Source organism: Aspergillus sclerotioniger (assembly GCF_003184525.1).
Source record: "Aspergillus sclerotioniger CBS 115572 chromosome Unknown BO94scaffold_31, whole genome shotgun sequence".
Lineage (NCBI taxonomy): Eukaryota > Fungi > Ascomycota > Eurotiomycetes > Eurotiales > Aspergillaceae > Aspergillus > Aspergillus sclerotioniger.
In genome coordinates, this window is record NW_020291021.1 from 389,048 (window position 1) to 404,053 (window position 15,006).

The 15,006-nt window shown below is 48.8% G+C and overlaps 6 protein-coding genes across 6 annotated transcripts; 3 read left to right on the forward strand and 3 right to left on the reverse strand.

Moving 5' to 3' along the window:
• Nucleotides 1–111: 111 nt before the first annotated feature.
• BO94DRAFT_538938 (GMC family oxidoreductase) lies at nt 112–2,762 on the reverse strand. The gene is made up of 6 exons (XM_025612589.1): nt 2,289–2,762; nt 2,094–2,213; nt 1,830–2,046; nt 1,224–1,757; nt 563–1,166; nt 112–507 (listed from the first exon to the last, which is right to left on the reverse strand). Exons 1-6 carry the CDS (start codon nt 2,318–2,320, stop codon nt 275–277), a joined length of 1,740 nt encoding a protein of 579 aa, XP_025463642.1. The 5' UTR covers nt 2,321–2,762; the 3' UTR covers nt 112–274.
• Nucleotides 2,763–2,873: 111 nt separating this feature from the next.
• Nucleotides 2,874–4,797, reverse strand: BO94DRAFT_524928 (general substrate transporter; the record flags this gene model as incomplete). The annotated part of the gene is made up of 5 exons (XM_025610290.1): nt 2,874–3,068; nt 3,132–3,559; nt 3,782–4,178; nt 4,231–4,646; nt 4,701–4,797. 5 exons carry the CDS (start codon nt 4,795–4,797, stop codon nt 2,874–2,876), a joined length of 1,533 nt encoding a protein of 510 aa, XP_025463643.1.
• A 2,011-nt stretch (nt 4,798–6,808) lies between these two features.
• On the reverse strand, nt 6,809–7,761 carry BO94DRAFT_538939 (maleylacetoacetate isomerase). Its single transcript, XM_025612590.1, has one exon. It carries the CDS (start codon nt 7,521–7,523, stop codon nt 6,942–6,944), a length of 582 nt encoding a protein of 193 aa, XP_025463644.1. The 5' UTR covers nt 7,524–7,761; the 3' UTR covers nt 6,809–6,941.
• Nucleotides 7,762–8,666: 905 nt separating this feature from the next.
• Nucleotides 8,667–10,106, forward strand: BO94DRAFT_474922 (uncharacterized protein; the record flags this gene model as incomplete). Its single annotated transcript, XM_025608539.1, has 2 exons — nt 8,667–9,859; nt 9,908–10,106. 2 exons carry the CDS (start codon nt 8,667–8,669, stop codon nt 10,104–10,106), a joined length of 1,392 nt encoding a protein of 463 aa, XP_025463645.1.
• A 424-nt stretch (nt 10,107–10,530) lies between these two features.
• Nucleotides 10,531–11,448, forward strand: BO94DRAFT_474898 (putative NADPH-dependent 1-acyl dihydroxyacetone phosphate reductase; the record flags this gene model as incomplete). Its single annotated transcript, XM_025608537.1, has 3 exons — nt 10,531–10,970; nt 11,100–11,216; nt 11,274–11,448. 3 exons carry the CDS (start codon nt 10,531–10,533, stop codon nt 11,446–11,448), a joined length of 732 nt encoding a protein of 243 aa, XP_025463646.1.
• Nucleotides 11,449–13,675: 2,227 nt separating this feature from the next.
• Nucleotides 13,676–14,793, forward strand: BO94DRAFT_538941 (negative regulator of the PHO system). The gene is made up of 2 exons (XM_025612591.1): nt 13,676–13,775; nt 13,861–14,793. The coding sequence occupies exon 2, from the start codon at nt 13,950–13,952 to the stop codon at nt 14,778–14,780; it is 831 nt and encodes a 276-aa protein (XP_025463647.1). The 5' UTR covers nt 13,676–13,775; nt 13,861–13,949; the 3' UTR covers nt 14,781–14,793.
• Nucleotides 14,794–15,006: the final 213 nt, after the last annotated feature.

Here is a 15,006-nt window from a genome sequence, read left to right on the forward strand (position 1 = left end):
AGATCTGTAAATGTAAGGCTGTATCCAGTATTCAGTGTCAGTGGGAACAGAAACTGCCTATAGTTCGTTCTTTGGCCACGTATTGCATTCTTTTGCTCATACACAAGCGCGGACAGGTCCATATAAACAGCTATTATATTTGCAGAGTTGAGAGAGCTATGCCAAATGTAAGTACACCCACAAAATACCATCATTCATAGTGAGTCGTGTAACTGCGCGCATGTTACAATTGCAAATGTCAATTCGTCATTCATTATCAAATTGATGCCAGACCTCATAACTTCGCCACGTTCATAACCTGTGATGACCACGTCTCTTTGATAAGGTCGGCGCACTTCTCGCCAATCCCATAAGCAGGCATCTGGGTATGTCCTCCATGCAACGTGGGCATGACACTGCAGTCTGCGACACGGAGCCCAATGACTCCTCTTACGCGCAACTTGTTGTCAAGGACAGCGCGAGGATCACCGTCGGAACCCATTGCACAGGTACCCGCAGCGTGGTAGCCTAGGATCATCTGTTTAGTGTAACTACAGCTTGACTTGAGGTGTGAGAAGCTTACATGTTGTCGCATGTTCCTTCACATAATGAACCCACTCTTCCCTCTTCGTATAGGTGTGGTGCATCAAATGAGGCGGCCAAGATCCTTTCACAATGTCCTTCGTCCCAGCACCCTTGGTGATGATTTCGTTGGCGAACCTGCACGCCTCAGTCATCACGAGGAGGTCCAGCGGATCGGCAAAGTAATTGCAGTCCACCACAGGGTTCTCCAGGGGGTTCTTAGATTTCAGGGTGACGCTTCCACGGGACTTAGGCGAGAATAACTCTGCGATAATCGAAAATGCGTGTTTACGATCAATAGGAAACTGATCAAATTGCTTAGGACCACCATAGCATTCCGTGGTGAAGAACTCAACATTCGGCTGTTTAGGCGTTAGTCCCATAGGATCGCGGCCTGGTTTCCGTGGCGCATTCTTCCACAATGGCTCATCCTTCAGACGATCGTCTAAGCGCGCAAAGGCGAAGGAGCCAAAGGGGAAAGTCGAAAGAAACCCCTCCTTTTTGTCTTTCCAAAGTGCATAGGTTTTGTCGAAATTTCCATCGTGGTAAACGAGATGATCGTTAGTTAGACCGGGTTTCTCTGTCTCATAGAACATGAAGACAATCTAAGTAGCTTGGTCAGATGCAGAGCTTTGAATGTTAATGGGAGATGCTCTAATCACCAGATGATCCAGAAGGTTTTGTCCAACGCCAGGTAGGTCGATTAAGCATTCAATACCGTTTCTCCGCAGCTCCTCCTTCGGACCAAGCCCAGATCTCATGAGAATTGTAGGGCTGCAATAAGCACCACTGCTAATGACTACCTCCCTCTTCGCGAATAACGATTGTTGCCCATTCGCTGTCACCACCACAACACCGTCCGCCTTCAGCCCGTTAGGGGTCCTCTTGAAGAGTATCCTATCCACAGTAGTATCTGTCATTATTGTGATATTGCTGCGGTGGTACCCGTTTGTAACAAAATCTCCGCTAGTCGTGCGAAGGCCATTGTATACTGTCCGTGGTACATGACCACAGCCATGGGGTGTCTCACCAGTTGTGAACATGTCATGGTCCAGTGGAAGGCCCTGAGAGACGAAAGAGTCCATTATGAGCTCAGAAATCGGGGCGAGATCATGTGGTTCGACGTGGAGAGGACCCGATTGCCCGTGAAATCGATCAGCAGACTTAAACCAAGGCTTGCTGTGGAATGTTTCGGCCTAGAGAACAGAGATTAGTGCCCATGCTTTAATCATTCCCAGACCTTCTTGGAACAGTAAAGTAGCCGAGACCTTTTGCATATATTTGAAAAATTCCTCTCCGCTCCAACCCTCCAGGCCCCAGTCATCGTAATCCTGCTTGCTGCCGCGTATACAAAGCGTCCCGTTGCAACCACTGCAGCCACCCAGAAACTTGCCTCTGCTGAGCTTGACTTGACGATTGTTGACGCCGGACATCGGCGAAGTGACAATGTTCCAATCCGTCTTGTCGTCGAAAAGATTATTCCAACTAGTTCGATAAGCATCCACCAACCAACTTCCAGGAGTACAACGAACCCGGCAACCATATGAACATTCTCGAGGTCCTTATGATGCTGTCCTGCTTCGACGACCAGGATCCTTACGTGTGGGTTCTCAGCCAGGCGTCCAGCCACAACGCACCCTGAGGTGCCGCCCCTAAGATTGAATACAGGAGGTCAGTATGGATAAAAGAAAGATAGACGGAACAGGTTCTACGAGGAGGAATCTCACCCGCAGATGATGTAGTCATAGAAGTCCGCCATGCTGCGGACCGTCTGAAACCGGTGGGATGATGGTTGAATGAGTGTAGCTAGAATGTGAAGAACCACCATCGAACCGTGATGGGCCAAGAGGACAAGCCCCTCTTTAAATAAATGGTCGCACAGGTCTAGACTGGGGTAGATGGGAGTCCATTCCGCAGTTATACCTTTAGACGACCGTAGAGGAAGGCCAAGGCAGCAGAGTGGAATGCCATTCCGCGTTGGCAGTCCGCTAACCAGCGCGATCTGTTATTAGTTTGAGCCCCTCTGCCAATCGAGAGCAGCCAGCCAGCTAGACTCTTCATCACATAAATTGGACCCCACTTGAGGCCATTGTGATTTGTGGCGGTGACGTTGATCGCGTTGACCCACCAGGGATCTAAAAGAGGAAAAGGAGGACTACTGGGTGAAGAACGGGAGACAAGGTTTGCGGGGTAAGAGCAATAGCCCCGGTTCGAGTTGGGGGAATAACGGAAATATGCGGATATAGCCTTAGGGGCCAACTTGCTCCCACTTATACACAGAGTGGCGGGCAAATTCCGCTGGACTTTCGATCTTAAACCACCTCCTCGTCGTGCGGGGATTTGCCACTCTCACCATACAGCTTATTGGTTTCCTCCAACCCCTTCCCGGAAGTCTCAGGCAGAAACAACCACGTAAACACAAGGCCTAGCAAAGACATCCCTGTGAAAAACCAGAAAGTGCCCTTAGGTGTGAGGGAGTCGTGGTCGAGAAGCATCAACGTGGTCGCCTATAGAGGTCAGTCAGCTCATACCTTCCGAAAGTCAAGACGGAAGAAGAATGGAGCACAGACCTTGGAGATGCCGATCCGGTTTGCATAATGCCATAGTGTGACAAGGCTTACCCCTGCAATCCTTACACCCAGCGGGAACGATTCTGCCGTGATCAGATACTGGATGGAGTTCCACCCCAAAGCCCATCCAATACCGATGAAATAGATCATCACGATCGCGCAAATGGCAGCATGCTTTGTTGCTGACTCTTGCTGAGAGTCGCCTGATAAGGAAGAGAAAACAGTTAGAAAAACCGAATCATAAGTCAAAGCAATGACCTGGATTATGAGCCCGAGGTATAAGGTCTTTCTCCTGCCCAGAGAGTCTATCAAGAACAGTGCAGAAATCAAGGAAAATGCAAACTTCACAGCACCGAAAATGGCTGTAGTGAAGAGCTTTTGCGACTGCCCTTGGATCCCGAAAATTCCAAACAACTCTGGTGCATATGCTGGAGAATGTGTTAGCTTAAGTGAGCTGGATGTGGGCAAAATCTGAGTGAGAAATCGGCAAAAAAAAAAAAAAAAAGAAAAGAAAAGAAAAGTAAGTAGAAGATGAGTCAGAGATGAGCGAGGTGTAAGTTTGATGTAAGAAAAATGCAAATAGAGTACGGGTAAGAGCAGGGTGTAAGTAAGACATGAACAGAGTGTGAGGAAGGTGTCTCAGGGCTTACTTGTTACTGAGTTTGGACCGGACCATTCGCCCAAGCACTGCAAAACAAAGACGAAAGCAATCCGCTTCAAATGAGCCTTGGTTCCAAAAAGCTCTTTCAGTGCGCCAAAGTACCGCATTCTTGATGGCACCTGGCGTTCAAGTTCCAGCTGAATTTGAGCATTTGAAACCTCGACATGTATTCCTGGATCCAACGGCGACAGGTTCCACAATCGTGCAAGGGAATGGAGTGCTGCTTTTGGACGGCCCTGTCGACATAAAAATCGCGGACTCTCCTCACAAAACAGGGATGAGATAAGAAGCAAGCCTGCCCACATGATCTGTACGCTCTGCGGGATGATCCACTGTTTGGCACTCGAGCTAGGGATGTGGATAGATGCCCCCCATATGGAGAAGTACTGCATCATGTCAACATTTCAATTCATATATGTCAGATCCCGCAAACCTTACACCGATCATAATTCCCAGGTATTCTGACATGCCGTAGGTACCCACGAGCATCCCGCGAATCTCCCTGGGAGCCACTTCACCGAGGTAGATGGGAGCAACAACACCAAACTGTCCAATACCGAGGCCCATGATAAAACGACCTGCGTATACCTGACCAAGGTTTCGTGAAGTCATGAAGACCAAGGAGCCTATGATCCAGAGCAGGCAACATTGTCGGATTGTCCACAATATTCCGATGCGCTCGCTGCAAATGAATGCGACTATGGCACCAGGCAAGCTGCCAATATGGACCATTGACGTGATGTTGGACAATCGATTGGCTTTCTGGGATGCACTGAGGTAGCTGGCCTTTAGATGAAACTGATCGATGAATGATTGTTCCGCAACGGTACTCGCAATGAGACCAGAATCGAGACCTATTATGGGGAGTTAGTGACTCCGGATGCCGGAGAAGGGGAGGGGCAACTGACCCCGAGCAGCGCCCGAGAAGCCGAAACACAGCGCAGCACAGAGCAGCCTGAATGTGAGCTTCTTGAGCAAGAGGTAACGTTGGTTCATGCTTTGCATTTTGGAAGAGAATATGAGGATTAGGGTTCAGTGAAAAGCATGGACGCTGAGGTGACGGAGAAGCATGTTTGAGTCAGATGGAGGACCGGGGCTTCCTTATCTACGCGATTTAGAAGGCTCTCTCTACCCACTCCGGGTGAAAGCGCGAGAATGGGCCTGTAAACCAAACCGGCTCAGGGAATGGGGGCCTGCCTAGTCAGTACATAGTGCGCCCTGTGGAGCCTGCAACCCGAAGCGAGTGGAAGGCCGTTCAGCCTTACCCGCTCCCTAACAGCCAGGCATCCCCACCCTTTCTCCTCTTCACTTGACCGTGTCCCTTGGTTTGACTCTCTGATTGACCACCATGTGTGCCCACCGGCGTGTGCGCAAGCTTTTTGAGCACCCTGCAGGCTGGATCTCTGCCAATCGCGATAGATGCATTACCCATTCAGTGGACCAGCCAGGTCTCAGCCGTCTGGATGGGTCTTTTGTCGTGAGCACTGGTTCGGCGTTTCTTTTCAGGGGTCGGAGTTCGGGAATGAAAGTGGGAAAAAAATTGCTGACTCTGGCATACCTTTCAATCTCTCTTAACTTTGCGTTTAGAATGGTGACCTCAATCACCAGTTCCAGATTCGAGTGCAATTGAACCACACCATCGAGGTCCTGTGTCCATAGCTCACATGCTCATATGCTTTAGTCCACGAAATTTCCATCAGCATCACTCTATCCAGGAACGGAGGATTTGGGCAAAGAAGCGGGGCATCTTTATTACTCCAAGGAATGAAAAACTCACAAGAATTCTGACAGGCAACAGCGCATACTACGTGTCCACTACAGCGTTTTCACTTGCAACACCCCAAGATTGTTTTTTCAGAGACGAGTCAGAAAGAGAAGCCACACCAAAATGAAGAAAGAGTTGATCTATTGGTGCCTATGAAGTAGGATATCTTACAAAAGACCAGCAAATCAGTTCACATCAGGATACCACACGAGATCACCTGAAACCATTCTGCAATAATAGTATGATCACAATACCCCACAACTGGAGAGCCAGGACATGCGATAGGCATCTCAATCCAGCAAGCAATCTTGCCACAGGACGAAAATTTGCGATCGGATCTGACTTATGGAATAAAGATGGGTTTTCCGAGGCGAGAGGCTTGCAGAATATCGTGGCCAACCTTGCTTACGCATCACTACAAACATCATCTACAAACTTCCGTGCATGAAAGTACCCCATCACGAATACTCTGGCCATATTCCTCGGGAGTTCGGGGGAAATGAAGCAAGAGTCTTCTGGCTAGTCTGATTACGAGTTCACTAAATGTTCGCATAGCTCGGGTTACACAACCCTGCACCGCCTTTACTTTTACTGCACTGATGACGACTTCTCTGGTCTATCAATGCTGAAGACCCCAGCTTCGTAGGAGTGGGGGTACGAACCATATGCCCGACTGGAAGATACAAGAAGGAATGTATGGCCTCGGTCCTCATTCGCAATCGCTCTTGTTCAGCGAAGATCTGTCCAATATTTTGACAGACAATGCGCCCCTCGCTGCATACAAGCTGGAGCGCCTACTCCTACTTGCATTTAGAGCTACCTGATCAGTGATAGAAGTGGTAGGACAATAACTGGTACATTTTCTCCATGTCGCATCACTTCGCTATGCTTCGTATTCTTACAGCACGCAGGTAAGTACGCAACCTGCCCATGGAGCAAGTCAAATCACCTTACTAGAACAACCGGCCTTATCTCAAGTACCGAGCAGCGGAATTCTGGCCCAATTTAGACCCAAAGAGCAACTACTCATCTACTCATGATAAGTTAATGCAGGATGGGCTATGCTTACAGGTCCATGTGCGTGGTAGGAGGGGACACTTACTTTGAGTTGCACATGCCAAGCAGCGACAACCATGTAGTCTGGCATGTTCGCTTGGATAGGTCACATCTAGTCCGCCGCGCCAATCGCGCCCGAGTTTACACTATCTGCTACTACCTGTCAACTGTGTATTATGTATGCACTTTGCTCAACATCTTTCATTGTCGGCTTGATTACAACACCGGCGACTTTCTATGGCATATACTCCAAAGAAAAAACGTGTCTCGATAGACACTGATAGTACAGGTCAAATACGAACCACCCGACACGCAGCAGCTTAGGATTTCACTGAGAAGTTGACCGGAACTGCTCTGGGGTATCGCCCTGGTTTTTCCCATCGCCGGCCTTGAACGCCTCCAATTCTTTCAGCGAATTATACACCCTTAGGACGTTGGGCGCAAAATCCAAGGTCATTTTGTACATCAACGCCTGATCGACCGTGGGGACCAACACAACATCGGCCATAGTCACCTGCTCGCCGAAAGAATACTTGCTTGACGGAGAAATCAAGGCTTCATATGCCTGGAACCCATCCGTGAAGGCCTGCCTGACAAATGCAATCTGGTCCTGCACATTGTCCTGTACAGCCCTGACGCGTTTAGCGATGCGGGAATTCGTTGGTGGCTGTACATCGATCGCGATGATGTTGACCAAGTCGCGGACTTTGATGCGGTCCTGCCAGGCAGAAACAGGCGGCAGCAGAGGGCTTCGGTCCGGGAATCGCTCGTCAAAGTACTCTAGGATCGTCATGGACTGTCTGATGATGGTTTTCTCGCCGTCAGGGTGATGCACAACCAATGTCGGAATGCTAGCACTTGGATTCAGCTCATCCTTGTACTTCTGTTCATGGTGCGCTCTTGTACCCATATCGAGGTATTTGAATTGGAGAGGGATGCCCTTGAGATGAGCAGCAATTATGATCCGCTGGCAGCATGAGGAGCACCAATAAGTATACAGATCGAAGATATCTTGACTTTCCATGGCTCAGGTGAAGCTGTTAGACTTGGTGTGATGGATTATAGTATGACTAACTGCCAGAAGAGAGAACGATGGTATGCGGAAGAAAAGCTGTTGATCCTGATCGTTCAAATAAAGATCATTCAACGCCAGGATCCTGACAGATGTCCTTGGCTTGATTCTTTAGCCGAATTTGCTCCAAAGGATCAGGAGGGGCCGATGTAAGCCCTAGGCCTTTAGTGTCGCTCTTATCGCCTCCAGCGGCAGGTCCTCCGAGCGGCACTTACCGAGGCATCTGGCTTTGTATGGAGACAAAAGCTTATCTATAATCGCCAGCAATATCTTGACTTGACCATTGTCTCATTTTGATTATGGTGGAACCTAACTAGACAGCTTATGGTAGCCGGGATATCCACACCATTCAAATCCGTCTCGCATGTCCTGAGACTTACGCTGAGTTCCTAATTAATTGGCGGTCCGCGTTGCATTGAGGGTTTCCTAAGCTCTAGCCATCTACACCGGTTGACCAAGATGGCTGTATTGGGTTTATATGCATAGAATTGGTGGGGTTTCATCTGTATAGTGTGAATAACAAGTTCCATCGCTGAATGGGCAATTCTGACATAACCATCGCTTATGGCACAACCGAGCCCGGCACAATATAAGCCTTATATATGGCCCGGACCATTACCGTTCTGGCTGCTATCTCGGAATGTCTACCTGGCTATTTTTGCTATCAATAGTCTCTACCGATCAGAATATGTTCAAGCCAGGCTTGGGTTTCTTCCCACACTGCTACTTGACTGATCACAACGCATGTGGTTGTTGATGTGATTGGTCAGTTCAGGAGAAGCAGTTGAGCGCTTAAGTGACAAAGGCGGCCCCGAGGCCATAAGAAGGTGTCCATGGCCTTTACAGATGAACTCTTCATTATCATCCTTACTACTTTATCATTGTTGCTTTCCCACTCTAGATTTGAATTTCTTGCTTTAACCTGCAAAGGGCCAATGTTCTAAGTCCATCCCGAGGATATTAACCCGACTACTACACATGATGCCTCCGACTTCCGCTGCTAGCATTATAACGGCACAATGCATGGACTACGATGATGTCGCATGGGCCAGGTGTGATGAGATATTCGACTCTTGGAAAAGCCGACTATTCGAACGGGAAGTTCTCCGGGAAATAGGACGATTCATCGACGAACATAGGGGAGGAGTTCCTGATGAGCTTTTTGCTCCCAAGCGCGGGGCCTTCAATGCTTGGCTTCGGATGCTATTCCAAGATGGAAGCTCTGCCATCATTCGATTTCCTTGCCCTGGTGCTTCGATGTTCCCTGAAGAAAAAGTCAAGCGCGAAGTTGCAGTGATGCAGTTCCTCGAATATTTTACCAATCTGCGCGTGCCTCACATCCTTCACCACGGAACGACAGAGGAGAGCTCAAAGGGCCTAGGTCTATTTATCGTCATGGAGTACATTAGCAATGAAGGCGATTTCATTGATGCTATTAACATCCCTGGTCGGTCGCGCGATGACAGACCAATCTTAAATCCGAACGTCTCACAAGAACGACTTGAGTCGGTATACAGCCAGATGGCAGATGTCATGCTTCAGGTATCGAGGCATTCTTTTATGAAGATTGGTTGTATCGGCAAAGCTAATGAAGATGACGAATTCGATGATGAATGGGTAGTAAAGCACCTCCCACTCACTTTCAACATGAACGAACACGTTCAGCTAGGCGGGGTTCCGCCTCAACTACTTCCCCAGAGCACATTCGAAACAGCCTCATCTTACTACCAAGCACTGGCTGAGATGCATATGATCCATCTGTCTTCGCAAAGGAATGATGCCATTGATTCTGCGGAAGACTGTCGACAAAAGTACATCGCAAGATGTCTATTCCGCAAAATTACCCGGGATTATCAGCTTTGCGACGATGAGTCTGGCCCTTTCAAGCTGTTCTGTGACGACCTTCGACCTGGGAACGTCCTTGCGAACGATCAGTACATGATGACTGGAGTGGTTGACTGGGAGTTTACTTACGCGGCTCCTACTGGATTTGCCTACAGCCCCCCGTTCTGGTTGCTGCTCGAACTTCCAGAATTCTGGGAGCAGGGCTTGGATGATTGGACTACAAAATATGAGAAGGTTCTGTCGACAATCCTAAAAGTTCTCAAGGACGAAGAGCAAGCAGCCATTGACCGAGGGACTCTGAAGGAGAGCGATCGGCTGTCTGGACATATGTTAAAAAGCTGGCAAAGCGGTGATTTCTGGCTTAACTACGCTGCAAGAAAGAGCTGGGCATTCGACATGATATACTGGGCTAATATTGACCGGAGGTTCTTTGGTGATGGAGATCTAAACGATCGAATGAAGCTTTTGACGCCGGATGAAAGAGAACAAATGGATGGATTCATCCAGATGAAATTGAAGGCTAAGGAGGAAGGCGGGTTGGCTGACCACAACAATCTGCAGGATCAAATGATCTAGCCATGTGGTCCTCGCCTTTATTTACCCTTAACCCAGTATCAAGCTCCTAGAGCTCATACCGCAAAGCCAAGGAATCGAAAGTTCTGTCTCTGGCGTCGAAGGAGAGCACAAAACGAGGACGGACAGTATGCCGAAAGCATTAGATCTCGATTACATCTGGTCGTACAGTTGACGATGCCTCACCTATCCTTCAGCTTGGATAGTCCCTCGTTCGGTCCCCGAGACCCGGAAATCCTAGATTGCCATAGTAGTGATTAGCAACCAAAGCGTCTTTATTATCAAGCCGATTCACAGTCATCATCAAGCTTACCAATGCCTGTAAGTCACCCAGTATAAATGGAACTATCCTCCGCACCATCACTCACTATCTCCTCTCTTATCACTCCATCAATCTTCATTGATTACAAATTCGACCAATCACGCCATGCCACCCACAATTGTCTTCATCACCGGAACCAACCGCGGTATAGGAAAGGGTATACTGGAGCTCTACCTGAAGAAGCCCAACCATACCGTCATTGCGGCAAACCGAGACCCCAACCACCCGACTTCCACGGCTCTCGCGGATCTCCCGAAAGCAGAGGGTACCACATTACTAATTGTCAAGCACGAAGCCACCTCTCCAACCGACTCAGCTGCTGCCGTGAAGGAGCTATTAGCCCAGGGCATTTCCCACATCGACATCCTCATCGCAAACGCCGCTATCGCTCTTTGCTGGCCCAAGGTGTCCGAGGTGAAGGTTGAGGATATTCAGAAGCATGTCGATGTCAATGTTTACGGGTTCATCCGTCTCTATCAAGCTTTTCGACCTCTTCTTCAGGAGGCCAGGGATCCGAAATGGGTGACGATTGGGTCAAATGCTGGGTTTCTGACGGTAAGTACAATCTGGCCTTGATGTCCAGGCAGAACGCTGACTTTGACGGCATAGTGAGTCGAATGGGTTCCAGAACTGTGATTGCACTATAGCAAATTGATGTTAACGTTTGTATTTAGGAACTTTGGACCTTTCCCAAACGCGGCATACGCTCCCAGTAAAGTGGTTCAACACTGGTACACTAGGTCTATCTCGGCTGAAGACCCATGGCTAACGGCTTTTCCCATTGATCCTGGGTAAGTCTTATTCCACCTGGACTCTGGAGTTTACTACAGAAAGTTAATACATAATAGTTGGGTGCAAACGGATCTTGGCCAGCGCGGGGCTGATTGGTTTGGAGTTGATCGGACTGCTGCGATTACAGTGGAAGAAAGTGTTACGGGTGTGGTTAAGGTAATCGACGCTTCTACACGAGAAACTCACAGTGGGAAGTTGACTAGATATAATGGTAAGGAAGAGCCATGGTGAGGGGTTATAGTGGCACACTCCAAAACGAGACCTTATAATCTTCAAACGGATATGGCAGTTTGGACCATGTATTTCTATCCAGATATGAATACCCCGATAGACTGAGATATTGACTTTAACAGTGACTTGCATTGATGAGTTATGGTCTCAGTACTTTAACATTTAGCTTTCATGTATCAGCGTTCTGTCACATCCAAGTGTGGAAACTGATCTTCATCCCATGATCAAACTTTGTAGGTCCGAGCTGTTATTATGTGGCCTGAGGTAAAAGATAACACTCAGTTTGATCTGTCGGCATTTGATTTTAAAATCTCAGACAAACCCCTGTGAATGAAAGACAGCAGGTCATGTGAAGCAAGGGATGGACTTGTCAGGTAAAAACTCTCCTCCGGTTCCCATGATAAGTACCAGTCTCCACATCCATGATCATCACAGAAAGACAGCCTAATCCGAAAGATTCTGGAATTTTCAAGGAAATGACTGGAAGGGAAACCATTTCCGGTCATCTAGCACAGACTCTCAAGATGTGGGGAATGTCAAAGACTCAAATCAAACCGGGCCATGCAATCAATCGAGATCAACAATATGATTTACATCTATCTAATGTGATCTATCTACATGGGCAATGAGACATCGGCATTATCTCTGGAAATACTACAAGCACAATCCGCCGGTCAGTTGTCAACTAGTGAACAAAAATTGTCTGAACCAGCTAACAGCAGCTTTCTTCCCACGAGCCATAGCCTCACGCTCCCCATCATCGTTTTTATCACCACGTGTGAAACAGCTATGCTCAACCCCAGGGTAGCAAAGATAATCGAACGGAACACGTAGAACAGTCTGAAAGTATACGTTTTGAGCTCATGTGTATAAACAGGCCATGCTCGGGGGCAAGGATCTGCACAGACACCGCGACCTCGTCGATATCCTTTCTGGTCAAGAGTGATGGATGACCGACCGTGATACAATCTACGAGAGGTAGCTGGTGCTCCTTCGCTCCTAGGCGAAAAGCCGCCCACCCTTCATAGCGGAATCCCGCTCGTATCTTTGTTGCAGGGATCTAGCGCAGTCTCTAATCCTCGGCTCACGTGTTTCACGAGAGTTCCATCCCAGGAAGCAGGAAGGTCCGTTCGTTAAGGATAGGGTCAACCGGGAGCACTTCACCGCCACAGAAGTCAGGGACAGACAGTTGCGTTAGCCTCGCGGGCATAGTTCCGCCAGCAAACGCATGTTCGGAAAGCTCCAGCCAAGGAGATCGGGGAAAATTATCACGGCTGCGTGGGGTTGTCGCCGGCGACGTAAAAGTCGTTGCCCGCAAGCTTCATGATTCGGCGAATCGCGACGCGACGCGACGCCTACCCATCGAAGGACATGAAAGACATGGCTAAGTCGGCTTAATCTTCGAGATCAATTCAGTTTCGACCCGTCCCGTCCGCATAATATCATTTGCTTTCTGAAGATTGACCGATGTTTTGAGGAGGGGTGGACCATGGCCCAGGATGTGAACACAGTGTACAGCCAAGGCCGAGTCATTGCGGGGCGCCTCAACCAATCCGGAGTCATTCAGCTTATTCTAGCCGCCGGGTAAACCGATCCATGATCCCCTTAAAGTTGCACAGGGCCAACCAGAGAGTGGGATTCACCCACAGTGTTCTGGATCAGCGTCTGTTTGGCGAGAACACGAGGGATTGCCCCTCTTGGCTACAAAGTCCCGATCTATCTGGATGCCCTCCCCGGAGACCATATCTGCCTAGTCGCCCTGCCAAGTACGCCCTTTTCGAATAGCTGGCTTGCTATATACCGCTAACGTGGGAATTGCAGGCCGGTGATGTCAATTCGTACAGATCATGCAACTCCTAGGTCGACGTCGACTTCCGAAAAGCGAATATACTGGCAGGCAAAGCTACCGAAAGCGCAGGCCGGGCCTTTTGGCTGACCCGCATTAAGGGAGATTAGAAGAAAAAGGAGTAAGAAACAGGTTTATGCTACGTAAAGATCCACGAAAAAGGAAAATGAGTGGGAACTAGATGGCAGGGTTGGCAGTGCACTTGCTCCACCTCAAGGTCCATGCTAGATTGATTTCCTCAACATATAAGCAACAAACAGCCCCTGCTTTCCGACTGGGCCGGAGAACCCGTATCGATCATTTGCCGATGTTAGGTTGCAGTCCTCGAACCTTAACTACACACATAGCATACCTATCAGTCTAGTCGCCAATCCCTACCATCTTCGAGCATCACCGTTGGCAATTCCTTTCGACTGACACCACATCAGCAGTGAGCATGTTTCCGCCTTCTCACCAAGGCTCCTTTCAGAAACTGGAGAAGGTTTGTACTGCCTTTTCACTGTCAGATTCGGAAGGATAAATCGAGGGTTTTTGGATGCCCCAGTCGCTAACCATGGTCACTGCAGCTGGGTCAAGGAACATATGCAACGGTAGGTTTACTATTAACCTGATCGTGTAGGTGAGAGGTACAGCCAGTGGTTTCTGACATTACTTAATGCCTGGGTTACAGGTTTACAAAGGACGCAACCGCGAGACGAACGAATTAGTGGCCCTGAAAGAAATCCATCTCGATGCCGAGGAGGGAGCTCCCTCGACAGCCATCCGGGAGGTGTCCTTGCTGAAGCTTCTCACACATGAGAATATCCTAACTTTGCATGATGTGGTGAATACAGAGAACAAACTGGTGCTCGTGTTCGAGTATATGGACAAGGACCTCAAGGGCTATATTGACGCTCAGAACGGCCCGCTTGATGCTGCTACGATCAAGTCGTTCGTCTACCAACTGCTGAATGGGGTTTCTTTCTGTCATGAAAATGGCATCTTACATCGGGACCTGAAGCCCGAGAACCTGTTGATTAATCAGAATGGGCGGTTGAAGCTTGCAGATTTTGGACTGGGTCGTGCTTTCGGCATCCCCATCAGCACGTTCTCGATTGACGTGGTCACACTGTGGTATCGACCCCCGGATGTGCTGCTGGGAAGCCGCACCTACAGCACCAGCATTGATATCTGGTCTGTCGGATGCATTATGGCTGAGATGTATACGCGTACCCCCTTATTCGCTGGAACGACAAACGAAGACCAACTTCTGAAAATCTTCCATATCATGGGCACACCAACCGAGCTCTCCTGGCCTGGCGTCAGTCAGTTGCCCGAATACAGGAATACTGTTCCGCCTTGCTCTCCACAGAGTCTGCAGAGCTTTATACCGTCTATAGATCCTCTAGGCGTTGACCTGCTGGGACGCATGTTGCAGTTGCCTCCGGAGGCGCGCATCAGCGCCACGGAAGCTCTGCAGCATCCCTGGTTCCATGACCTTTCATAGAGGAACATGTCCTCAGATCAAAGACATTCTCAGAGTCCGGCTCCGTAAGATCTTGATTGAACCTGATCAATTATCCATCGCTAAAAAACTTGAAAAAAGTAACTATCCCCAACCATAACCCCCAAATCCCTGACCCAATCCCCCGGCAAATAAATTCAACCCCACAGAAATAACACCCCCATACCAAACATCTCACCCACCCATTCATCCCTATCATCCATAATCC